The sequence below is a fragment of the Bradysia coprophila genome, unplaced genomic scaffold (assembly GCF_014529535.1).
Source record: "Bradysia coprophila strain Holo2 unplaced genomic scaffold, BU_Bcop_v1 contig_232, whole genome shotgun sequence".
In the NCBI taxonomy this organism is placed as follows: Eukaryota; Metazoa; Arthropoda; class Insecta; order Diptera; family Sciaridae; genus Bradysia; species Bradysia coprophila.
The window spans coordinates 3,778,466-3,806,154 of NW_023503493.1; the positions used below are offsets into that span (position 1 = coordinate 3,778,466).

At 36.2% G+C, this 27,689-nt stretch overlaps 1 protein-coding gene across 2 annotated transcripts in view; it reads right to left on the bottom strand.

Annotated features, from left to right (window-relative positions):
• The window catches only part of LOC119075946 (furin-like protease 2), a 196,903-nt gene that overhangs the window by 87,325 nt on the left and 81,889 nt on the right, over window positions 1-27,689 (bottom strand). For both annotated transcript variants that reach the window (XM_037182510.1, XM_037182509.1), the window contains exons 4-6: window positions 25,651-25,720; window positions 23,860-23,924; window positions 8,588-8,747 (exon numbers count right to left, since the gene is read on the bottom strand). In XM_037182510.1, the coding sequence (XP_037038405.1) occupies window positions 8,588-8,747; window positions 23,860-23,924; window positions 25,651-25,720 (295 nt within the window). The remainder of the gene's footprint in view (window positions 1-8,587; window positions 8,748-23,859; window positions 23,925-25,650; window positions 25,721-27,689) is intronic.

Consider the following 27,689-nt stretch of genomic DNA (forward strand, 5'->3'; position numbering starts at 1 on the left):
ATAAAAAATGGCCCTAACATCCCTTTAGAGCGTGACGTCATTATTTCTGTGAACAGTGCCCCAGAGCAAACTTAATAAAAATCGCGGATTTTATGTTCTCTAAATTATTATGTTCTGATTTAATATCGCAAAATGATTTTAAATATTTTACGATTTTACGTACATACCACCACCATATACAATAAACCAGCGAAACATTCTACTACAAATACCCATATATATTCAATTCTTGTGTGTTTTTAGATGTTTCGCACTCGTGAAACACAACTGATTTATCATCAAAAAATGTTCAAAAGAAACTTTACTTCAAAAATTTATGATCAATTTATGCTTGCAAAGTCTTAATATTTTCATTACATAACATAAAGCATACTGACTGTTGTATGAGTTATTGTGCAATCATATTGTTATATATATAACGAAAGACAGTCAAATAAAAATGAAGCAAAGTGGAAGAAAGAAAAATTCTTTTTTTTTCGCTTTTTTCATTCTTCTCATTTTCATATTTCCATCATTTTTCATATATTCCTAGCCGTCATCATGGCAATGTGAATAGTGTTTTTTGTGCGGTATTTGTATCGTTCACAGAACGATTCTATCATTTTTTGCCTTTGAATCGTTCAACAGACGGGATGGATGCACACGGCCAAACAGTGTGTAAATATCGGTTCGATAAAGTTTTTTCACATGTGTGCGGTGTGATTAGCCGTATTTTCTTCACTCAAAAGACGGTAAGAAAGTGACGTTTTGATGACTATTGTTCGAATCACATTTATAGTGAGAGAATTTCAGCGCTTTCTCGCTAGTCGGAAGAAATTAGAAGTTTTCGAGCGAATGAACTAAACTTCGACCTGGCCTTTAACGTCGCTCTGGCCTTAAACTTCGCTCTGGCCTTAAACTATGCTCGACCTTAAACGTCTCTCTTGCCTTAAACTTCGCTATAGGCCTAATTTCCCTCTGACCTACAAGTAAAACGTCGCTCTGTACCTAAACTTCCTAAACTCTGGCTTTAAATGTCGATCTTGCCTTAAATATGGCTCTGGCCTTAAACTTTTTCGCAGGCCCTAAACTTCGCTCAGGCCTTAAAGTTAGATTTGGCCTTAAACTTCCCTCTGGCCTAAATTGTCACTCTGTCCCTGAACTTCGCTCTGGCCTTAAACGTCGCTCTGACTTTACCTTCCCTCTGGGCTAAACGTCGCTCTGGCCTTAAACTTCGCTCGACCTTAAACGTCTCTCTGGTATTAAACGTCGCTATTGCCTTAAACTTCGCTTTGGCCCTAATTTCCCTCTGACCTACAAGCAAAACGTCTCATGTCCCTAAACTTCCCTCTAGCCTTGAATGTCGATCTTGCCTTAAATGTCGCTCTGGCCTTAAACTTTTTCGCAGGCCCTTAACTTCGCAGAGGCCTTAAAGTTATATTTGGCCCTAAACTTCCCTCTGGCCTAAAACTTCACTCCGTCCCTAAACTTCGCTCTGTCAATAAACTTCTCTCTGGCCTTAAACTTCGCACTGGCTTTACCGGGCTAAACGTTGCTCTGGTTTAAGCTTAGCTATTGTTGAAATTTCCTATTTTCTCTACTTGCTAAACAAATAACTAATTTTTCCTCCGGATTCAAAGTTTTCCAATTTTTTTTTAAGTAACGGAATTGGCTCATCACTTCTTTATACACAGTTTTATTTCCAATTAAGAACATAAATCCATTACTTTAACGTAAAACGTCTGTCTAATAAATCTCACTTTACTCGAAATTGTTGTTTCCGATTTATCATTGAAAGCTTTCTCACTTCTGTTGAGCTCGATAGCTGTATGTTTCGTGTAGGTCTCGTAACTTTTTTTTTATTTATTTATTTTTGTTGCCTTACTTGTTCTGCCCTGAGATATGCCAGAGGCAATTTGTGAGACGTTTCGTGGAACACGGAAAATTATTAAATTCCAAACTGAGAAAAAGCGCTCGAGAAAGTGGTGCAGAGATAGAAGGTAGGTTAATATGAATTTAACGGATATATTATGGGAAAGTTTTGAAACGACGTCAAACTATAACAAGTTAATGAAACAGAATTTAAACAAAATTTGGAAACATATTGTTGCACGTAGGATGCGATAATACCGTTTTCCATTCCACTTTGTAGCGATGAGAAAATGTTGGTTTCATTAACTAACTTTCAGTCTGCCGATATTTATCTTAAACTCATAGCAGTGGATCTTCATCTCTTATTCAAAACCAATGTGACAACAAATTTCGTATTAAATACCAAAAATTAGTTTGAGCAACTGAAGTAGTAGATTCCATGAATATAAAGTGACACGCCTGCCGTTTATGAGCAGTTTAAAGTCATCCTTTTCTCAACTCTAGCACCACGGAACTTCGAGTGGGTAAGTTTCCAATTTCGAAAAAAATTATCAATTTTAATTGGAGTTACGTGCTAACGTTAACCCACGTCACAACTATGACCTTATGCCATTTTCATTTAAATAAAAAGAGTGAAAATGTGGAAAGAGCGTACCATTTACATAGAAGAAAACCCTCAACTGTATCCTCCGAATAAATCCAATTACGTTACGCAGTAACGCTGAATAACGAGAAACCGAGGAAAATTCAACACTGAAATATGGAAATTTTCCATTATTGATATTTGATACATAAAAATAAAATTGGATCCGGTTTAATACCATGCATCCAATTCAATTCGATCGTTTCGTTACAACACAACAGGCGATGATGTCAACTGAACCGTGGAGTGAATTTTTTTTTTAACAGCCTCTTTTTCAAATAAACTATGTAACAGCACCAGGCCGTTATCAGTCAAGACACAACAAAAACATACGTGTTTAGAAACGCCTCAGACATCTGTTATCGACAACGATTCCGATGAAATCAGAACGCGGAAAGGCTATTGAAGTAGAGGATCTTGCCTAGCGTTGAAAATAATTTAAACAACAGAAGTAAAACAGATTCAATCATTATCAGTTGATAAGCTTGCCATTTGTAATTGTGTCTTCACACAGCGATGCGGAAGTGAATAATTTCAAAGAACAAAAGAAAAATTTCGCATCTGTCACTTTCGCGTCGTTGTGTGTAGACACAGTAAGAAGTCAACAAGAGTAAAGAGGAATCATAACGGCAGCTCAAACTCCGCCACACACCTCGCCGCTTATCTACACGTGACAGTTCGTTCGATATTTTTAACGTTGCGAATGAGCAACGTTACATAGAAACGAATGAAGGAAAAAGAATTGAACACGGGACCTCTCGGTTATGAGTCGAGAGCTCTAGCGCCAAAGTCACTGGTTCAGACAAAATGATATAAGGTAAATGATGGAGAGTTGACCTAGTGGAAAAGTGATCCGTGTAAATTTGTATGAAGAAAAAATGATCGGTCAACTCACCATCCAATAAACCGCGAGTTGTCCTATGACGTTTGTATATGGGACAATTCACGATTTGTTGAACTTATATGAAATCGGACAACTCACGGTTCATGTAGGTTAACTCTGCATTTTTATTAATTAATTAACTTTGTTAAGGCCCGTCATTGGGAAATGACAGGACAGTTTCCCGAAAATGTATGTAAAATTTTATCACAAAAATTCACCGAAAAATTTCAAAGAAACTCAACTCTTATGCTTTCCATTGTATTCGGGCATAGTCTCTTTAGGTCGCCAAGGCATATTTAAACACTAAAACACTTTTTACTCGATGCAAAAACAAAAAGTTTTTTTTGTTTTGTCGCGACAAAAACACAGAAAATATTTCGACACAACTGTGACACTCCGCTACTATAAGTACTAGAATGAATGTTTGCTGTGTTCACTTCGGCGATAAAATATTTTCATTCAAAAAAGTGTCGGACATATTATAAAAATCATGAAACAGTTGACAAAGTGTAGCGTATACAGTTAATAATGCTCACCGACCATTTTTAAAAGCTTTACGTTACGAGAGCTCAGCGGACATTCTTTCAACGATGGGAGAGCATTTATTAAAAATTTAGCCTCTCGTAAGGCTGCGCTGAGCGTAAATAAATGTTCGTTCCTCTTTAGTAAGCTAAGAAGACTTCGCGAAGTCTAATTATGTCACCTCTTTGTATAAAAATATCAGCTGAGTTCTAATAATTCTTCGCTGAGCTTTAACAAACCTCCGCTGAGCTCTAATAATTCTCCGCTAGGCTTCAGAAAGTGTCCGTTAGGCCTAAGCAAGTTGCAGGAAGGCTTAATGGAGCGAATTGGACACTCAGCGGAGATCTGCCAAAGCTAAGTGGAGTCTTATTAAATCATAGCAACAATTATTAGGTATCCGCTGATGCTTATTGAGTGTTCGCTTAGCTTCATTGCCTTACTACAACGTGCTATGGTCTGACGGACTCTTACTGAAGCCTAGCGGAGAATTATTAGAACTCATTAGAGGTTTGTCAAAGCTCAGCGGAGAATTATTAGAGCTCAGCGGAGGTTTGTTAAAGCTCAGCGGAGAATTATTCGACCTCATCCGATATTTTTGTTCAAAGAGATGACATAATTAGACTCAGCGAAGTCTTGTTAGCTTACTAAAGAAGTGGGAGAGGTTACAATTTTAATAAATGTCTACCATCGTTGAAGTGTCGGACACTTTTTTGAATGAAAATATTTTACCGCCGAAGTGAACACAGCAAACATTCATTCTAGTACTTATAATAGCGGAGTGTCACAGTTGTGTCGAAATATTTACTGTGTTTTTGTCGTGACAAAACAAAAAAAACTTTTTGTTTTTGCATCGAGTAAAAAGTGTTTAGTGTTCAAATATGCCTTGGCGACCTAAAGAGACCATGACCGAATACAATGGAAAGCATAAGAGGTGAGTTTCTTTGAAATTTTTCGGTGAATTTTTGTGATAAAATTTTCCATACATTTTCGGGAAACTGTCCTGTCATTTCCCAATGACGTTCCTTAAACGCAATCTTCAATAATTAATAAAATTTATGTTAATTTTGTAAACAAAAGATAAATCTTTCGAATAAAAGTGGTTCCATGTAACATAGTTCCAAAATCGATGAGAAATTCAAGTTCAAAGTTTGGCTTTGTCAATTTAGGTCAACTCTCCATCATTTACCTTATACGTTTTTATGTTGAATAGCATGCTAGCTATATTTAATGTATAGTGTGGTATATGTGTGTAAGAGGAGTTTTGCTTGTGTGGTGAACTGTCATGTAAGCTCGTTTACAGCAGTTTATCCCCAATTTTTTTTATACCGGTCTTAGTTTCTTGGTATGACCTTTCGTAATTGCTAGGGGGAAGCCACTAAGAAAAATTTTCACAAAAATTTGGACCACCCTATAATGTGAATTATTGAGGAAAATCCGATGATTTTTTTGGAACGGAAAATTTTCTTTTAAATGTTTTAACAGTGACACCGATGGGACAAGTGCCAAAGTGCATAATAAAACATAAATTAATAATACCGGAAAGAGTGGAACATGATTTTCAACATGATTTTCGTTTTAATTGAATCCGCTACCGCTATAATGTACACGTTCAACGATCAGTTGAAATTCATTTAAATATTAATGGAAACATTAAACTAACCCGTTTTGTTCACATTTTAAAAATGTTGCTGGTTTGCACCTGCATTGAGAAAAAAAAATATTTTTATTAAATTTACCCTCGGATTCGTTTCAATTTGGAATTTGGCATATTTGACAGCTGCAAAGTTTTAATTTTTCATGTTTTTAGCGAGGTTTTTAATTTATTAAAAGGCGATTTAACATATGAAAATGATGGTAAAACATCGGACACCAACGCCGAAAATTCTTTATGCAAGAGTAAAAGATGGAAAATCCTTTAATGACATAGAGTAATACAAAAAACAAACAAAAGTGTTCCATTACAAAGCACCCGTAGACGGATTAAATTATTGCATTGAATGGTCTGGTTGTGTGGAGAATACATTCTATCTATTCACCGTTTCCATCAAGTCTCCATTTCATAAGTTGATAAATTTACGAACATCGAATTTCGAGCAGATTTGATGGATACAACACCCACACACACATATCACGTCCATCACTCACAAAATCAGAATAATCCTTTATCAGATCTGAAGAATTGATATATCCATTCGCAAATATAATGTGTGACGGCTTTATAACAATGGGAAATCCATCTCTACAATCACATCCTTTTGTACAATCCGCACAACAAACACACAGAGAATATGTTCGCCGAAATAATACATTTTCGCTCACACACATTTCCCGGGAACATTTGTCATTTTCACTAATCTCGACAAAGGAACACACAAATTCACAATAATAAAATGTGGAGAGAAGCAAAAAACAAACAAACAAAAAAACTATGCCAACCCCCTTTGATCCGCATACGATGCATGGCAGACAATACACGTTTTACCAACGAAATGAGCAAGAAAGATGTTGAGGTAAAGATTAAATAAAATAAAGAATGGAAAATAAAAACGTCATACTCTCGTACGGAGAAAACTGGAAAAGCAAACAATACCATTAGAGGAACAATAGTATCCGCACAAACAAAAGGACCAATGGGTTTTTTTGAACACACATTACATAACACACAGTGGAGATTCGTCTGCGACCATCGAAAAACCTCTGTTTAGCTTACGTTCCATGTACAGCGCTACATCTGTGTACTGACATCACAAAGTCGCTGTTTTACACTGAGAAAAAGAATAACTGTGATAAGACGGTTCTGTTCAACATTCGTTACAACAGCAGAATTTGCGTCACAAAAGGACATCCACAATTCAGTGCTGCCATAAATGTTCACTATCGATGAAAACTCCATAAGTATTCATTTCAGAGGTGTCAAATGTATGACCGAACCTTAAATACCACTTTAATTGAGCAGGAGAGATCATAAAATTAACTTCCTCAAATACTTTTTGAGTAACCTTGTCTGGCAACACTGAATTGTTCGGTAAAAATTTAAGGATCTTCAAACAAAAATCGGAAATCCAGCAATTTGACCTCGAAATAACATTTCCCTCGACTTTTAACTGTTAACTGGTACTGGGGGATAACGTGTACTTCGGACCAGCCAATAAAATGTTCATTGGTTCATATCACTAGCCTTACATTACGCATTTCAATACTCCAGTAGCAATACGTATCCAATCAGATCAATGTCAGTTAACCATACCAGTCGGATTGAGCCTGAAGTTGACTTGCTTAGAGATTTATGTTTGAATATAAAGGACTCCGACAAATACAAAGGGAAACCAATAACGTCGACTACAAACGACCTCTGATTTTTTGTCGATTGTTTTTAACGAGGTGGTTGAAAAACGCAATCCGAATTTTGCTAACATAACCCAGTGTCGTTACTGAGAAATAATATTGGAACGCAACAAGATTAGTAGCATGTATGCAGTCACATGAAGCTAGCGATGGAATCAAAGTTTACTTTCATTTCGCTTATAATTCGCTAGACTCGTACATGCAACAAACTATGACCAGTTATTTGTTTCCTTACCAGCACCACTGTCTTCATGGCCTGATGATATGTGGGCCAAAATAATTGTTTAAAGCTTTTGAGGAGTTATGAAATTGCATTGTATCACGGGCTGGACACCCTGTGAATAGCAGCATTTAAAAAAAATGAAGAATAGGGTGAATACGATTCCTTGCCAAGATGGGAATTGAGTCAAAAAATCTACAATTTATTCATAGCAAACAACAGGTGCTAAATCTAGATATAAGGATTTGTTGCGCGGCTCATATTCGCATCTCGTTCAATGTAACTACCGTTTTAGGTGTCGAAGGCCTATATACAACTGCAGCCTAAGTGCCTGACATTTTTCGGAGTCAGACTTACTCTAGGAGTGAAAATTTCAACGAAAAAGACTTTATTGCCTACTCCATGCGAATGTTGACCATATCATTGCATAATAAGCCCAGCACGTACTGCATTTTATTTCGGTGCGCATTTCATCGTAAGGTAAACTATTGTACGTTCATATAAGCGCTGAGCTGACAAACGATAAAACGACGTCTCTGACATTTTCATTTTAAAATTTGAAAGCACCACACACACACGAAAAAAGCTGTTTTATTACGAAATTGAATAAAAGAAGAAAAAATCTGCTACCACCATTTCGGGTGAAATTAAATTTTTTTTCTCTCGTCTCTGTTAGTCGGAGCGATGAGTGGACACAAATATATATAATAAACGAAACCACACCGCTTGTTAGCTGTGATCACAATGGGGAAAATAGTGGTAAAAAATGTACTGAAAACGAGATTAAATTAAAATTCCCTACGAACCATTATGAATGGCACATAAATTCATTGTTCATTATATTCCAGTTATTGTGTCTATAGTTCTATAAAATGAATTTTTCTCTTATCACCACCCACCACATCACATATATACACTTTATCCATCTCAATATACTTTGCACATACAAAAGTCCGTTTTATGTATAAATGTCGGGCTGGTTACTTTACTTATGTACCTCCAATGCATTCCAATGGATACATACGTATTATATCAATTTTGCCATTTTAAATGCAATTTTGCGGTTGTGAAAGCTCTAAACCGTATCCCGTTACTCAATATAATACAATAGTTTTCCACTCACCCCCGATGCTTGCATTGTAAGCTACACCAACGCCACAGTAGTTATTAAATGCGACAGCAGCCACCTCTCCGGCACACCTTGTACCGTGTTTGTTGTCGCCGTTGTCCTGAGGCATGGGATCAGAGTCGTTGCCATTAATGTCATACGATGCGCCCGGATCCTGAATGATAGAAATAAAATCGATTATTTTTTGTTATTATTTTAAGCTCAAACTTTGTCGGCAACTGGAAAACGTTTCAAAGAGAACAGGGAATTATTCACACGGATTGGATGATGAAATGTGAGGTTAGATCCAACATATTCTTTTGAGGACTTAAAATTGAAATTGAAAGATAGTGTTCGTTTAACCAAAAACTGTTAAAAAAGGGGAGCCAACCAACACCTGGGAAAACTACGTTAGAAAAGTTCCTCATTTTAACTTAGTTCCACAAGTTCGAAACATACAAAAGCGAGTCGTGTCACTTTAGGGAATTATAAGAAAAATGAAATTTAATTCTTTTAGCTACGTTTCGACTAGGCTTACGATGACGATGGTTTTTTTTCATTGTTTAAAACTGTCAAAAAAACTGTTAATTACATCATCAGTCTATTTGAAACGGAACCAAAATAATGAAATTTCATTTTTCTTATAATTCCCTAATATCACACGTCCCGTTTCTGCATTTAATTACTCAATTTACATTTGTTTCATAGACTTTGAAGTACTTGATTCAACATTTACTAAGAAAACGTGCACATTGTGCTCGTCATTTACAAAATCTAGTACTTAACCCATACATTTTTTGTGGATGATATGCAGTGTCAGCACACTTTACTGTAATGGTAAATGTACATTGGATGAGATAACAATTTTGTGATAACCACAAACGCACAAGTGGGGGGGGGCAAACTCTAGGTGCGAATAACCAAAGTATCATTATAGAGACGAAACGCATGTCAGAATATCCAAATAGTCTTTTCGAATTTTTCATTCCCTCTTTTATCTTACTAAACATTTAACGGACATTTTACTCTGCGTGGAGGACATTCCATTATCCTTTTCTACATTACCATGATTCACCCAACAAACGGCCACAAAGTGTTACGGTCTGTTAAGTCTAATGGACATTCACCCAATCCATTAGAATTAAAACGAAACGAAACCGGCATGGAAATCTACAATCAACAAAACTCCAACCAATCCGTTTCTCTTCACCACCAGCTCACCTGCTTAATTGAATCTGACTCTATCGAGTTCTATGTTATGCGAGAATTCCGTTCATGCATGTAAGTCCACTTCATAAATAAATCAGCCGAATTATAAGGGAAAGTGTGTGTGTACTAAACACCGAAAGAAGAGGATTGTTCCGCTTGTCCGGGAAGTGTGAAGAAAGCGAAGATTGGTCTCCGCGAATTCAATGTGGTGGATGAATATTCTCGGGACTGTTTCGATTTATTGTATTCGTTGTAGCAACACAGGGAAGAGAAATACAACACAAAATTGGCACGCAAGGTAAAGTGAACATATAATTCGATTCTCATTCGATGTTTTCGTACATACATTACCGTTATGGTGCTATAGACTTCCCGTTGCCGTATATAGATACTTTAACATCGAGAGTATAACGAACAATTCGTGGCACACATAACGAAACATTGGTACACGTATAATGTTATATCTCATTAGTTATTCTTCGTTCCACCCTTATACTGTCACTCGAAGGAAGGATAGCAGATAAAAGGGAAGATGGTTTTTTTTCGCTGCTGCTCTTTACTCGTCTTCAACCAAGCCATCTTTCGCATCCAACTTGAATAATAGCTTATAAAGCTTTTTCTGTTTAAAAAAAAAACTGCTTTATCATTATTTTTTCGGTAATATCACGAGAGCGGAGTCTTTTTTTCCTCTACCTCTCGTTGCTCCTCCACTCCGCCATAGGTATATTACATTTTTTTGGTGTACTAACGTATATACGTATATATAATCAGCTGTGTACGAACACATCGTATAAATTATGGGAGATGTGAGATGGTACTTTCCTGATGTGTATATTCGGTATATATAAATGTACGAGGGTACAAAGGTCGTGATTTACTTGTCGGCTGTGTTTTGGTTGAAATAGTAGATGAAGGGCAACACGAGAATTTTTTTTTTCTTGTTATAATGGCAAAACGAGAGAACATTTTCAACAGGTACTCACTACTTTTCGGTATAATATTTTTGCCCTTTTTTATGGTGTGCTTGGGAAGTTGGAACCATATTTTTTTGATGGAAGCAAAGATTTTATATATTTCGTAATCAGTGTTTTGCATGTAGTACATTGAGCAACGGCTCGGTGTTTTTTTTTTTTTTGATGGTACGATGATATATATGACGGAGGGTTGGAGTTATAAGTTAATCATATTAATATTATGTAATGATGATGATGAAATCGTGATGTTGGGCATGTGTAACGACATGTATAATAATGGAGAGAGACAAAGAAGGAGCGAAGGTTATTATGTTTATGTATTCTACGTACATTATTAGAACACGTAACAGCGTTAAGAACATAAAAATGCAAATCAAATTGTGTGTATGTGTGTTTATCATCTTGTGGCTGTGGTATGACTGTATACCTTCTCATTGAGAGATTATGATTAGGAAATTATTCAGATTTTTATTATTATGTCAACGAGAGTCATAAAATTGATATTTGTCTTCTCGTCTGATAAATAGAAAGAAAAACAAAGGCAAACGATAAGCTACTTCGTCTTTTCTGAGTTCAATTTTTAAAAATGAATGTCGCATAAAGATCGTTGTGGATTCATGATTTGATGGTCTGGCAAGAACCTATTCAGGTTATGGGCGCAGAATAACAGACCCAATTAAAGAACTGGGAAGTATTTTAAGCCAAACTAATGTAGGAGATTTCTATTGTTCTAAGTTCTAGACGTCAATTATTCCCTACCTACACTTTCACAAATCCTCTTTCACAGTGAGCCTGAAATGAATTTAATTGGAGTCTTTCTCCATCTCACATGTAGAATGTCAATCCCAGCGGATTTGGCTTTTTTGACAAAACTTTTGTTTGAACAGTAGGAGGCCCCTTTGAAAATATTGACGAAGATGGCGGTTTTTTGTGTAGTTTTCGTACATTTTGCAGGGTCGCCCAAATCTTGAAAATAAAGTGTTTTGTGCATGTGGTTTGGAGATGCAGAATTGTTTGGCATTTCAAAACAGAGTCATAAAATTGATATTCGTCTTTTTCTCCTCGTCTGATAAATGGAAAGAAAAACAAAGGCAAACAATAAGCTACTTCGAAAGTTATCTCTCCGTCTTTTCCACGGGTGTGACACTATTCACATATGGGGTTCTTTTCTGAGTTCAATTTTTTTTAAAGTTAATGTCGCATAAGGAGCGTTGTGAATTCATGATTTTGTTTGTCTAGTAAGAATTTATTCAGGTTATGGGCGCAAACTAACAGACACGAATGAAGAGCTGGGAAGTATTTCAAGCCAAACTAATGCAGGATATTTGTACTGTTCTTCACGACCTCTGTCAATTATTGCCTACCTTTAGGCCCTTTCTCAAATCTACTTTAACAGTGCGTTTGAAATGAATTTAATTGGAATATATCTTGCACATGAGACTTCCCAGCAGGCTTTTTTTAACAAGAAAAAAACATTTGTTCAAATATTAAGGAGGCGCAACGAGGCCTTTTTGAAAATATTGACGCAGATGGCGGTTTTTGGGTTATGAAAATTTTGCTGGCTGCCACCAAGTCAAAGTAAGTAAAAGAATTGTCATTCTCGTCAAAACTGGCAAAAATGTCAACTTGATGTAATGTTCATCCAAAACCCGGCAATAGTGCTGCCACGTAAAAAAAAAATTATTTTCAAGATTTAGTGGCACCAAGGCAAAATGTAGGAAAATCCACTAAAATCCGCCATCTTTTTCAATATCTACCGTCGCGCCTCCCTCGAACAAAAGTTGTTTCTTATGACACATAAAGCCAGAGAAATTTTTTCCAATAAAATTCATTTCAGGCACACCGTGCCTTCTCAGATTTGGTTAATTTTCTTTGGATCGCAAAAATTAGGCTTGGAAAACATTGAACATATTTCCAGACTTTACTGTCAATGTAAAATGTCAATCTTGTAGTAACAACCCATCCAACCCCATTTGCCAGAGAACATTTGGAATTTGGAAACAAAGCGATTTCGTTAGACGAATTAAACTTCTTTCCGCTAATTTCTAAAAAATGTAAATGAGACAAAGTGCTGCGTAATGTCAGTCACATAGACGTCACAGTGTCACATGGGTTCAAGGATCGTGTTAAAAGGAAGACAACACAAAATGCATTGATGAGCACAGTAAAGTTTTACAACTTAACTTAATAAAATACGAAACCATGAAATGAAGCTTATAAGACAGCTTTTGTGTCCCATATAATATATACTGACTGTGCGATTTTACTGTCGTTAATTAAGTCCCCCCATACCCGCCGTGGAGTTAATAGCTTTCTGTCACAATTTTGAAAGGTTTTTTTTTTGTTGTTGTTGTGCACCACTCGCTCTCTCTTCTTTCTCCTCTGCAATGAATAAACCCATCAAAAATGTTAAAGCAAAAAGTAAAAACCAAGAAGACGACGGAGGAGGACATGGAACAACAACAACAACAAAAAGAGCAACAACACAAGCAGCAGCACCAACAGCTTTATTTCATTTCATATACACAATAAATTTCGCAATATTTCTGCTCCAAACATTTCTATAGACAACAAAAGCTCCGTTTTTCCCATTACATCCCATCTCTAAAAAGTTCTCCAGATATTTATTGATTGTGTTTGCTGTCATTATAATGGATCTCTAAAGTGTGGAGTAATGCAATATCTTTGAGCGCCATATATTTACTAAATACACACAAACACACACATCCCATACACAACAGGCATAACGATGGTTTATGCTTATAAAGCTTTGGCATAAGATATATGAGGAGCGTATAGAAGAGCTGCAATAAATTCTTCAGCGTACATCCAATTTATTTATATACTTTAAGCTTGACATCGTTAAAGGCGTAAATTTGATATACACAATGCCGACATATGAACAGAGGAAAAAAAAAATAATAAAAAAATTGGATACCGGGGGTAGCAATGGTTTTATATTTATCCTGAAAAATATTATCGAAAAACAAACAGCTTTTCCTTTGTTGACAGAATAATTTTTGTTATTTCAATGTACATGATATGGTGTGTGCAGAAAACTGCATCCCATCCTGTACTCCTATACACAAATGTATATGCATCTGGTTTGCATTTTGTGGCGATATGGCAGCACATATACTTATGTTTGCTGCCTTTTACTGTGGATTAAATTTCAAAGGAATGGAATGCAAACGTACCAGAAATAATGTGTATTCTGTATCCAGTTTATTATGCGAAAGATATATTTGTGTGTTTGGTTTGTGTGTGTACTTTGGATGCAATCTCTTTTTGCCGTTTTGAAAAGGAAATATTTTTCAAAGGCGGCAGAGGTCAAATGAACAACTGTGTTTGTGTGTTCGTTTGTCACACACTTGGTCGTCGGGAATTATCAAAAGCTACGTTTTAGTATATTGAATGTATTTGATGTCAGGTATTGGTGGAATAACATGCCAAACGAATTAAAACTGCATTCGGTGTACAATAATTCGACGAACGAATGTATCGACGAACGAATGGTAATATTGATATCACATCAACAGTTCCGAAACAACTCCGAATTATTCTGAAAAAACTCTGATTTATTACGAAACATTTAAGATTTATTCGGAAATACTTTAGATTTATTCGGAAACAATTCCGAATTATTCGGAAATAATTCGGACATATTAGGAATCACTTCCGGTTTATTCGGAAACACTTCCGGTTTATTCGGAAACACTTCTGGTTTATTCGGAAACACTTCCGAATTATTCGGAAACACTTCCGAATTATTCGGAAACACTTCCAAATTATTCGGAAACACTTCCGAATTATTCGGAAACACTTCCGAATTATTCGGAAACACTTCCGAATTATTCGGAAACACTTCCGAATTATTCGGAAACACTTCCGAATTATTCGGAAACACTTCCGAATTATTCGGAAACACTTCCGAATTATTCAGAAACACTTCCGAATTATTCGGAAACAGTTCCGATTTGGAAACAATTTCGATTTATTCGGAAACAGCTCCGATTTATTCGGAAACAGCTCCGATTTATTTGGAAACAGTTCCGCTTTATTCGGAAATAGCTCCGATTTATTCAGTATCACTTCCAAATTATTCGGAAACACTTCCAAGTTATTCTAAAACATTTCCGAATTATTCTGAAACAATTCCGAAATATTCTATATTCGGACACAATTCCGAAATATTCGCAATTTTTATGAATTTTTAAAATATTTTAAGAAATATAATTCTCTAAAATAGACCCTGCATGTGAAGTGAATCTATAAATTGGAAGGTATGATAGGTTCCATCACACTAAAACAAATGAGATACTTTTCGTAACGGGCAGACATCTGTTACGAGTTTACTGTCTTATACAGCAAAGTGAATGTTAACACTAATGAAATAAAAGATTTTTCATTCGACCAATCTGTGATGCTTAATGAAGTAGAAGATTTAATCCCCCCTACACGACCTGTGTCTGAAACGAATCTAATTTTTGCACATTTTCAACTAATTCTACTTTTTTGGGTCATAAGGTACAACTTTTGTGCGAACCTTGAAACCTTGTTGCATGTGCAACAAGACAAACATAATATTATGGCGACACAGCTGCTTGACCTTTGGTTTCTTTAAGTACGTCGGTTCAAACAACAATTTTGTCCTCTGACCCAGGAAAGTTAAATCTGTTGAGTAACCGATGCGAATTCATTTCAGGCACGTCACCACATGAATATATCTTTAAGTAACCGACGAGTGATTTTTTTTTGCCTAGTTTGAAGCGTTGTCGTCCGAAAGGGAGGTGACGGTTGCAAACTCATCAGAAGAAGCTTTCCCCAGCTGTCTAATAAATTTTCTAAGCCAAGCTCTGAGAAAGTTTGTTTTTCCTTCGGTGAGAGACTAAGAAGTTCAAATGAGAGCCGAAATTAACTGATTTCGCTCCTAGGTGTGCAAATGACACTCACACAGTTCTTAAGGTCATAAGTTCATAATTCTATTTGGAAAGCTCGCCCCACTCCAATGGTTCATGTTAATGTGAATGTAAAAGATACGACCCCCCTGAAACAATTGAATTTATAATCGGCATCATTTCACATTTTCAATTCATTGAATCACAACCAATTTAACTTTTTTTTTGTTTTATTGTATTGTCTTCTGTTTCGATATTCCCTTTTTTCTGAATAGAATTTGCAGCAAATAAAAAAAAAACTGAGAAAAAAGAGAAGGGAAACTTTCTTCCAAGAAAAAACCGTTCTAATTTGTGCTAAATTTTCATCATCGACACTAAAGAAGGCGAAATAAAAGGCCCCATAAATGCAATAAAATTAATGATCCACTAAAAAAATATTTCCCCATGAAATTTAATGATATAAAACGCGGCAATATTACGCTCACCAAATGAGAATTATTAAGAGTGAAAATATTGAAAAAATTTGCTGGTTTTTTTTCTATATTTTAAAATTGGGTTGCTGGTTTATTAATTTGCAGCTGCTGTGGGGTTGAGAACAATAACAACCAATAATTGCTGTAACATTTATTCGAATAGTGGAAACAGTTCATTTAGGAGCTTTTCCACAGATTATATTTTCAAATTAGCAAATTGTTGCAGTTGAAAATAAAATCACTGAATACAATCGGACCAGAACAATTGATGTATAATTACGATTCTCGTTGTTTCTAATTATTATACAAATTAATTATTGTAAGTACCAGCAAAGCTTATCGAAAAATGTGGAATTATGAAAAGTATTTTTTATTAAATTCATTTGAGGCAATTGAAATATCATTTTTTTTCTGTAAAATTGTAATTTTACCAATGGGAGAGAAAATTGAATAACAGTTTGATGCTGCAAATGATTTTACGAAATTTAATTAGGTCGGGTCAGTTACAGGGTTGCATGTTACTTTTTCAAACATGTCGGAAAATTTTTTTATTTCAATTAAAATTCACTAAACTTGTTCGTGAGCAAAATGGTATAGTGTTCTCAGAGCATTCTGTATCAGTACCACTGTCGAGATGGCCTCATGAAAAATGGAATTTCTGAACTGCATATTGAGGCTTGATTTTTACTTAAAAATTTTCGTCGTAAGAAAGCTTCGTGCTCTCTCACAGAGAACATTTTAAAGGGGACACCAGACTTAATGCAAAACGTCGAAAGGCCAGCTCCAGTCTCTCTCAGATCGAAAAGGTGGTCAAATGTTCTTCTATTTGGACGTAAGTTCGAATCTTCTAGCTATCCTAGTTTCTTGTAACTCTATTGAGGCTAGGATTATGTTTAGACCCGTACGAAGTACTGGGGTCTTATAGGTTTACGCATACGTTTGTAACACGTCGAATTGGACTCCCTGAGTAAGGGGAAACCTATTGTGGTTGTCTAGAGATGTCAAATCCGCGAAAAAAAAAAATGTCCGTCTGTCCGTCTGTCTGTCTGCACGATAACTTGAGTAAAACGCATCCGATTTTGAAAATTCTTTTTTTTCCCGTTTGGTAATGTCAAAAGACAGGCTAAGTTCGAAGATGAGTGATTTTGGATCGACCCCTCCCTAGCTGTGGCCCAATAAGTGCTTTACGGTTTTTCGAAGATATCTCCGGACATTTAAACGTTAAACTTGTAAGTGATACGTCAAATAAAAGGTATTTACAATACCGATCGACAAAAAAAAAGTTAATGGAAATCGGATGTCCGACTCGTGAGTTAGACCCCTTGGTGTGAAACAGGCACAGGGCGGGAAGCAGTTTTTGCTTGTAGGTCGGCCAAATTTGAACATATTTCGTCTGTTTTAGCTTTATTAGATAGGTATTGACCGTACCAATCAGGGAAAACAATTTTTATGAAATTATGTTCTCCGGAGCGTGAGCTACGTCTCTTGGAGTGAGCTCTTATCTGGCTACTCGGAAGTACAGTGAACGTGGTGTATTTTGAGAATATCTCGAGTAAATTTTGACCGAATTTCATGAATTTTTTTTTGTTTGAAAGGTATTAACGAATGTAAAGCGTCGGTACTATTTCCGGTCTCCTAACAAAATGGCTGCCGGCGGCCATATTGGATTTTAGTAAAATAGAAATATCTTGGGAAAAATGATACTTAGAGAGTTTCTGTTAACATGGAAATAATTTGTTATGTGTGTGGGGTTTCAGGGATTCCATATATGGACATCTATATATACCTATATACAGCTATATTGAGCTATATACAGGCATATAGAGCTATATAATAGCATATTCATCTGTGAAATGTTTATTTATAGTGAAATATAGTTAAATATAGCGGTATATAGCTGTTTAAATAGGAATTTTTGAAATTTGACTTCGTACGCGGCTGTCTATATTGCCTCCGGCAATTTAGTTGTATATGATAACAAGGCAAAGAGTGGATAATGTAACTGATTTTAAAGGAAGAATAGTTTTTCAGCAGAGAAGAAAATGAAGTAAGAGAAATGAAGAGTTTCACATTAAAGGCTTTTGATACGAATAGGTGTTTCGTATGGGTCGGCGTTAGCTATGTTGTAATTAAGGTCTTAAGAAACTTCTGAGATTGAAGTTTTCCTGACTCCACTTTTTCGTAACTGGAATTAAGAACTTGGAGAGTTTCCGGTGCCTTTTTTTAGAAGATTTTTTTTTTTTGAATTTTTCCAAAAAATGTTGTTGGAATTTAGGAAAACGTTTTCCCGAAAAAAGTCCCCGAGGGTTTCTGTTCACTGTCACGGTGACATGCTACAACCTGAATGTTTACCCTACCACCAATTACGTATAAGTGGAACATCGTCTACATAACAGAGGGGATAAGCCATAACGTACTAGATTTCAGTTACAGTGTCACAGAGGCGTGGTTTAGAAGACATGTTAGGCCGGTGGTCCGGACTGAACTTGCCATTGGACAGTAAAAGACACTAGGGAAACAGCGCCGGAATGTCGTGGCTTGCCGAAAAAAGTCCAGAAAATCATGAAAAGTCCTTGAAACTCACAGAAAGTCGCGAAAAGTCACTAAACTAAAGTCACGAAAAATCTTGAAGTCATGTGAATTGGGCGATATCCGGAAAATCCCGAATCTATCCGAAAAGTCAGTGGACTCAAAAAAAGGCAGGGAACGTCTTGGAAAGTCAGAGACCTGGCTGCCGTTTTTCGATTTTTTTCTCTCTGTAACAGACTGTTAGTGAGACCTCTAAACAAACAAACCAACCAACAAATAAGTAGAAACACTGAGTCTGAGTCAACATATCTCTCCATATAAATCCGGACTATGAATGCCACCAACAAAAGTTCTCGTTTTGATATAGAATCGAAGGCCAAACGTAGTGAGTGTTGTTCACAAGGCAATACATTAGACTTCCATACATAAAGAAACGAAACGAAAAAGAGCGGCGAAAGTGTATCGCTCTTTATAATTGGATTTGAGTCATTAATCCTGCTATTGATTCGTATTTATATGGGCCAATATGTATTGATAAAAGCCATCATCAACACATAAAGAGGCTAAGAAATATTCCATTTTCTATACAATCCCGTTCGTCAATGACGTTCAGACGGTTTTAAAAAGGGCGGCTCTCTTTCTCTCTATACACTCCATGAACTTGAATTCAAATTATATTTACAATAATGTTACATCAAGCATAACAGACAGACCGAGGGAAGAAGAAAAAAATCTTGTGAATATTCAATAGAAACACGTTCGCAATGTTAGATCTAAGAGAATTTCCACGAAGATTTTTTTTCTCCCATAGAAATTTTCATCCACAAAATTTATATTTCAATTTAATTTTCCTTTGATCTTGTTGGAGATAGAAGAGCGAAGAAGAAGACGAAGATAAAAAAAAACCCGAAATTATTAGGTACACATAACCGACGAAACCCCACAACGATTTCATGTTAAGATTATGCCAGAGAGAACACACAACACCAAAACGAAAAACGTCTATACCATTACCTTTCAACGCCCCAGCTAAACTAATTAAGCAATGAAAATTGAATAATATCTTGTTTTCCATTCATAAAAAATAATTTGCTTATCTGTCGGTGTTTGCGCTTTATATAGGAATGTGTACATCTAACTTCCTTTTAAGATTTTGTTGTATAATTTATCACCCCTTACGCCATTAAAACTTTCTTCTTCTTCTTCTTCTGCGTCTTTTTTTTTCTTTGTTTTTCCCTTCTCTTCGACTGTTTGTTTACGAAAAAAAAAAAAATTTTTGCCACATTTCCAAGCAGTGAAAATTATTATCCACAAAGGAGAAACGAAGGCACGAGATAAAAAAAAATGAAATAAAATAAAAATAAAGAAAAAAAAAATGAAGAAAAATATGTCACCCTCCTGTAGTACTTGATTTCGAAAATTTGTTTGTTTTGTGGTTGGATGAACGAGAAAAATCATCTAAGGGATGTGTAATAAATGTTTTTAAAATAAATTGACTTTTTATGTGGTGAAAAATGGTGATGAAGATATTTGTCGGGAGAAAATTAATCTGTAATATGTGCGACAGACAGTGATAGATAATGAAAAAAAAAATAATTCCATTTTCGGGACAGGCATGTAGCGTTTATGATCTTTTCGTTCGTTTTTTACTATCAACGAAAAAAACGAAGCCAAAAATGCCTTTTTGCCATTACATGCGGTTACACCCGCTATAAAAAGTTCTTTTCATGTAAAATTTGCGAGTATTTCAACGTACGAAAATCGACGGCAAACAAATTTTCATATTTACTGCCACTCCCCGCATAACATCTTACAATACAGCCATTACAACAATGATATGTCAAGCAAACGCAATGTAAATACTAATGGAGCGACAGTAAATCGAGCAGAAATATGAGAAATTTCAAACCCTTTTTGCTTGATACTAAAATATTCTCTTGTCACTTGAGTGTAACGTAAAGAATTATTATTGATTCACACGGCACGTAAACTCTTCAACAAATACAGAAACCACAATAACTGATATTATTGCTTACCCCATGCGAAAGTTGACCATTACATAAAGGAATATTTTATAACATTTTACGTGGATTCTTTGTGATTATCAACTTTCGCATTGGATCTGCAATAAACACGAATTCATTTGATGCTTCTACGTATTTCAAACCCAATCGGGTCCTTTTTGAGTTTTTTTTTTTTTTAATGGTTAGCCGTTTCTACCTTAGTAGGAAACACGCACGGGGGCCTCCGGTGGGCCCATTGTGCTAGCTTGAAACGCTTTATCTTATTTTATTGGAATCTACCTGTACTAGAGATATAGTTCAGGATGTCCCTAGGATGCAAATTTCTTATCAGGTCATACCTGACAGTGTATCCGCCCAAGTGTGTTCGCCTGCTGTTGATAAAAGCTGGGCAGGTGCAGAGGTAATATTCAGCTGTGTCAATGTCAGATCCACAAAAGTCACAGCCTGGATCCGTTCTTTTTCCGATGGTAGTTAAGTGTTTATTAAAGCCGTAGTGTCCTGTAGTAACACCAGTGAAAATCTTCAGTCTTGTGCGGCTGATGTTTAGTAGGAATTTTGAATTTTTCTTGCTGATACTAATGCAGCACTTTGCTTGACGACAACTAGGTAGTTTGTGCCAATAGTTCTTGAAAGCATAGTCTCTCAGTTTATATACTATCTGTTTAGTAGCCGAGTGAGGACTCCCCATGATTGGCTCCGGCCCAATCGGTCTGCTACTAGCGCCGATCCTGGCTAGTTTGTCCGCTCTTTCGTTACCGCTAATCCCACTGTGACCTGGGACCCAGATTAAGTTAGCCTGTCTGTTATATGCTACTTTGTTTAGCTCTTCCCAGCATTCCAAAGTAAGTTTCGAGCTGATTTTGAATGACGATAGGGCCTTTAAAGCTGCTTGGCTGTCAGTGCATATTGATAAAGTATAATCCATAGCGATTCCCTCCCAATCAAGGCGGCAGCCCTCCATGATAGCTCTAATCTCTGCTAGGAAAATCGAAGAGCACTCCCCTAGGGAGAGGGATACTTCAATCTCTGTGTTGGAACAATAAACACCCGCACCAGCCAGATTTTCTATCAGTGATCCGTCCGTGTAGACTACCTGACCCGTTGGTGGAAGTTTGCCGGTCACCCAGTCTTCTCTCGGTGGTATATGAACATTGAATTTCCTGTCAAATTTGTACTTGGGTAAAATCTTGTCTGAAGGCATTCCTAAGGCCGGTATATCTTTGATTGTCTTGAACCAAACTTTGGAGTGGTCTGTTTCTCTGAGATTGTGATCCGCTTGACCCGTTATTCTATGTAATGCGTTAATAGCTTCAGTTTTAATAAAGATGTGAAGTGGTGGGAGATTTAGTAGAGCTTCCATAGCGGCTGTTGGTGTCGATTTCCACGAACCTGTTATCGCTTTACATGCCATTCTCTGAAATTTCTCCAGTTTTTTTATTACCTGTGGACTGTCACATTTGTGGTTCCAAAGGAAGCAAGCATATGTTAGCATGGGTCTTATGACTGTGGTATAAATCCAGAATAAAATTTTAGGAGAGAAGCCCCATGATTTGCCATAGGCATTCCTACATTGCCATAGCGCTACAGTCGTTTTTGAGCTACTTGCTTACTTTCGTTTGTTTCGTTTATTTCGTTCATTCATTTCATTTGCATAATCAAGTAACACTGCGAAGCTACTGTAAGCTAAATAACAATTTAGAGGATCTACTTGCATCGGTAACTGTTTCGTGTCGCCATCGGCTCGGATATGCAAACTGTACAATTGTCGAAACGTCAATTACCGAAGAAAAGTCACCGTTACGACTGTCGACGTCACATTTTCAATGAATCCGTGTGTAATATGTGATTTATTTCCGAATTAGAAAACGCCCACCGGTTGAATTTTCTGGCTTATTACGTTGCTGGGAAAGAATTCCGTTTGATTCTGAAGTGTTTTGTTTTCAAAAACACCAGCTAATGCCATTCCAAAACAAGTCAAAATATTTTGAAGCATCCACATCCCACAGTCCGTCATTTTAGAAACAAGTTGACGGCTTTTTACGATGGAAAATTTCTAATTTCGTTTATTGTGTCGCTTGTATGCCCATTATCCTATTCACGTTCAGTTTACACACCTGTCTGGTCGAACGAATAATGGAAGCAAATTAGGATCACAAACACAACCGACCCAAAGGATTGCTGGCCTAGGAGGAAACATCATCTCTGTGTCGAATAGAATTAACAAAGTCACGTTGAAGTGATGATAGATGACAGGTATAAACCATGCATATTTACACACATGTAATCGTTATGTGAAAAGTAAAATGTTTGTGTCCCCTCGCCATTTTTTTTATATCACATTGACTGTGGTACATGCAATCTGGTGCCATTAATTGTGTTATTAGTTTTAAAACATGAATGGTGCCACTAGAGATAAGGTACTAGTTCTATGTGGCCACGTAAATTCAGCTTTAAAACTACATTTTGGCGACATCTACCAAGTCAAACATAAGTTTTTACAGCAAACACAATCTATTCGTCATCTGGTAGTGACAGTGGCGACAAAAAAATACGATAAGGTCCGGCTAGTGTGGTTTTATATGGAAACGGGAAGAGTTAAAATCAATGAAGTAATAGATTTTCTGTTCGATCTGTTGAAAATACTATGATCAATAGAAGTAACAGATTACATATTCAGCCTAGTACTGTGTGTCCATGTGTGAGAGAATACATTCCACACATACAGCCAAAATTCAATCCGAAAACTGAAGAGACCGGACGTCTCATACTTCATTAGATGTTGACTGCATCATAATAGAATGTCGATGACTGTACAACTTTCGATCTGAACATCTCGAACAGTTAAAGCTATCGAAGCGAAGTAAACAAACAATAAACCACTTTAAAGGCAAAACAAATTCCCATATGCGTCCGCCAATAAGCAATAACTGTAAGCTATCCAGAATATTGATAAATCGAAATCGATAAAAAACATCCACACGACCCAATTATTATAAATTTTCTTTTCGCTTTTTTTTTTTGCTATGCGCGCTCTCCAATCCATTTAAACTACAGAGAACAAAAAAATTTATATCCCGAAAAAAGTACCATCCACCAGCTCCGATATGAGATCAAGAAGCGGAGACGAAGTAGCCGAAAGAAGGGAACGGGGGAAAAAAATGTAATTTCTTTTATACTCACATAATTTTGGGCCAGATCCGGATGATTTGTTTGGATGCCGTCATCAAGAATGGATACAACAATTCCTGTAATAGAGCAAATGGCAAAACGAAATATACATACAATTTTTAGCCTAGTTTATGTTTCTCGGCTGAGAGTTGCGGGAAAAATCGCTACTTTTGAAGTCAAACGTGAAAAAAATTCATTTGACATAACCTCAATGAGTCTGTTCGCTTATTGACAATTGTATGGTTTTACACTGTAAAATTTATACTTCGATGTAAATGCTTAATATTTTGTTGTGCCATTGCTTCACCATAATCAGCTTAAATATAAAAAAAATATTTTGCATTTAGTAGCTCTGTCATTTCCTAAATACAAAAGATTTTTGCGATATTTGAGTCGTTCATGGTGAAGCAATGGGAGACCGCTCAGCTTGTAAATTTTAACAACAAAATATTCAGTATTTACAGCGAAATACATCATTTTAATTTTTGGTTTGAAACTGTAAATTTTACAGTGTAACAACTGAAAACACTTGTCAACAGTTGTTCTGTTCAAACATCTCTATACAGTTGTTCAATCTTTTGAAGGTCTTTTTTTGTAACTGGGTCAAAATGACATTAACAATGGTCACTGCCTTTTTAAGCTTTTGGGCGCAATCGGGCAATTGGAAAAATAGGCGTCAATTTAATAAAGCTAAACTTTTTTTAAGGACCTCGGGCGCCATTTTCTTCTGCTCCACTTCGGGCGCCACGGGCATTTGCCCATTTGGCCCATATGGAAAAGGCGGCACTGATGGTCTAGAGTTTAGAAAGTTTTCAAGAAATTTCGAGAAAGCCAAGAAAATTCAAGAAAAAATTTTCTCAAGAAGAGACTCTGCAATGATCTGTTGGTCAAAAATGAATTTCTGCAACAATGTATCGAATACGAGTTGTACTAAACGTCAGATTTTTCACGGAAAAGTGAAATGCTTTCGGTCTACAGTGGGTTTTTAGTTCTAAACATGTTTGACATTTTTTAGAGTTTTTAAAGTCATCGAAGTCATCGATGTTCCCAGTCAATAAAAAGTTTACAGGTTTTATGATATTTTGTGACAAAATCAGAAAATCACTTAGCGAATTCAAATTTACCGCCAAAATATCAAAGACTGGGAAGCATTTAATTGACTTGAGATCGAGGACTCTCAAAACTCTGATAAGTCGAAAAATGTCTTTCTTAAAGATGATCATACTGTAAATTGAATTTCATGTATTCTTTTGGCTTTGCTGCATTTGATTGATGCAGAGAAATGATAAGTTGGTACGCCTGTGGCGAGAGGAACATTGGAATGACAGTTGGCTTCTATAGTAGAGAATGTCAAAGAATCAGTATGTAACTCTCTCATCTTCCCTATGAGGCTTCTATGGCCAACCGTCATCCTTCAATCTCGCTACAGGTGTACTTATCATTTCTCTGGATTTACGATGTTAGACTAAAAATAATTTGAACAATTTTCAAATGTTGGTGAGAATGATTCTTTCACTTATTTTGAAGTTGGTCGATTTCTTTACATTCTTGCAGTGTGCAAAATTGATTTTTGTAACATACGTTATAATTTTCCATGCTCGCTTCGCTCCTATGAAAGAATGAGGACTAATGCTTCAAAATTTGACTTTTGACAACACTTTTGCCATGCACAGAATTTAGAAATTTGATAGGTTTTTTGAGGTTATGTCAATCGGTTTTTTTTACGTTTTCCTTTAAAAGTAGTGATTTCCCGCAACTCCCGCAATGATTTTTTTTTCTCTTTAGCATTTTAGTGTGGTGTACCTTTTCCTGTGTATCCTTTCTGCCAAGCCGGGGCCACATTCATATCGAGACCATCCTTGGCGCCACCATTCTATCGGAGGAAGAAAAAGAAGAAGAAAAAAAATGAGAAAAGAAGCAACGAAAAAAATAATAATAGGAAATCATGAGTGGAGGTGGATCGAAATCAATTTTTCATTTTTTATGTTACAGTTTATTGATGATATTGTGTATTCTTTTCGGTTATTTATTTATTTTTTCCTTTTGTTGTAAGTACCGTATACATAAACATGGTATAAAGGCGAATCTATGATATTTCTCTGTTGATAGAAATTTATTTGCTATCTACGTGCGTATTATTTCGGGTGAAACATTTTCGGTATATCCATCCACCATGCTCTAATAATATATAGAGCTACAATTCAACAACTCCCCCCGCTCCCCGTTGTTGATGTTCAACGATAGATAGATATATTTATTTAATGTCTGTAGTCCCATACAGATTATTATACTTAAAATAATTTATTCTTTACAGAAAAAAACGGAGAGAGAGAGAGAGAAGAAAGAACGAACGAACGATAAAGAAGACGAGCAAAAAAAAAGACCACCCAAAACCCGAAACAGAAATTTTGCAAGAAAATACTTACGTCGTTTTTCATGGATAGTTTATTTTTGGAGGATCATTATTGTGATTAATTATATTTATTATAATTCATTTATTAGATTTATAATATATTTTTCGGGACTCTGCACCAGTGGCAACATTGTAAAATTATAAATTGCACGAAAACATGAACTTGTTCCGGTGGAACGTAAATTATAGTATCTGTGACAAGTTAAATATTGCAGCAGATTTAAACCGGATGATGTGTGGGCGAAAATAATGTTGCGAGCAAGAGGATTCCAATTCAATAAATTTTCTTTTCGGTTTTTTTGGTATAATTGAGCCCATTTATTGGGAAGACGTAATGGGATACAGTTTGTTTTGAACGAAATTAAGAGTTTCTCATTGAAAAAAGAACAGCCCAGCCCGTCTAGCCTTTAAAATTTCACAAGTAAATTATTGATCATTTGACAAGTGTCAGCTGAATTTTAAAAATCTTTTAGGAGATAGTTCAGCTAGATCAGCTTTTTATGAGCGAGCATGTTAAAAATTAGATTTGAAAACATAAAATTAAAACTATTCTGTTCGGGAATCGAACTCAGGGCCTTCTGTTCAGTACACTAGATACAGTCGTCCTAATATCTTGACCAACAATTCTCTTCAACTGTCATTTTCAAAATCCGTATTCATAATAGGGAACCTGCGTTAGCCTGTAGGAGGTGCAAGAATTACTTTTTCAGCACTCCATTCTTTGCTAATAAACTCTGGTAAACACAAATGAAATGGCACAGCTACGCAAAGTTGGTAAAGAAATGGAGCGCGACATTTGTAATTTTACGGCGAAATGTACTAGAAACGCAACAAAATTGTACAACAAATTTATTCCAATTTTGTGCATGAAGGTTAGCGCTCAGTTCAAGAAGACATTTTTTGAAGATGAGTACACAGTTCATGAAAAATGGCTGAAATGTCTTGGCTCAGCCTTCCACCACGAAAAGTTGGGTTCAATATCCCGGTGAGGCCAAATTCGGTATAGGTTTTTCTTCAATGTGCTAGTTGGGGTATTTGCTGCCCTCGACGAACCGTATACTGAAGAATGAGATGAATGACGCCATCCATTCACAGTGAATTCTGTGTACAAATATCTAAGCCTAACTTTAGGCGGAGACATAACTAGCACCAGACCTAACCCTAAAGGTGAGGTTCGGAATTCACAATAGCCGGCTAAATGGTCGTGACTATGACTATGGAAATCTTCGATTTATTTTTAGAATTTTTTGAGACCAACGTTCCAACATTTCCAACATTTCACATTTTTCCAGTACTAAAACGAACGACTTTCCATTAACTTTTCGCATACCAAGGAACAATCGACATTTTATTTCAATAACAACGAACTTTCTGAAGGGGTGTTAATTTGCAAAGAAGTTCCTTATCCGCTTCGGTACACATTATATTA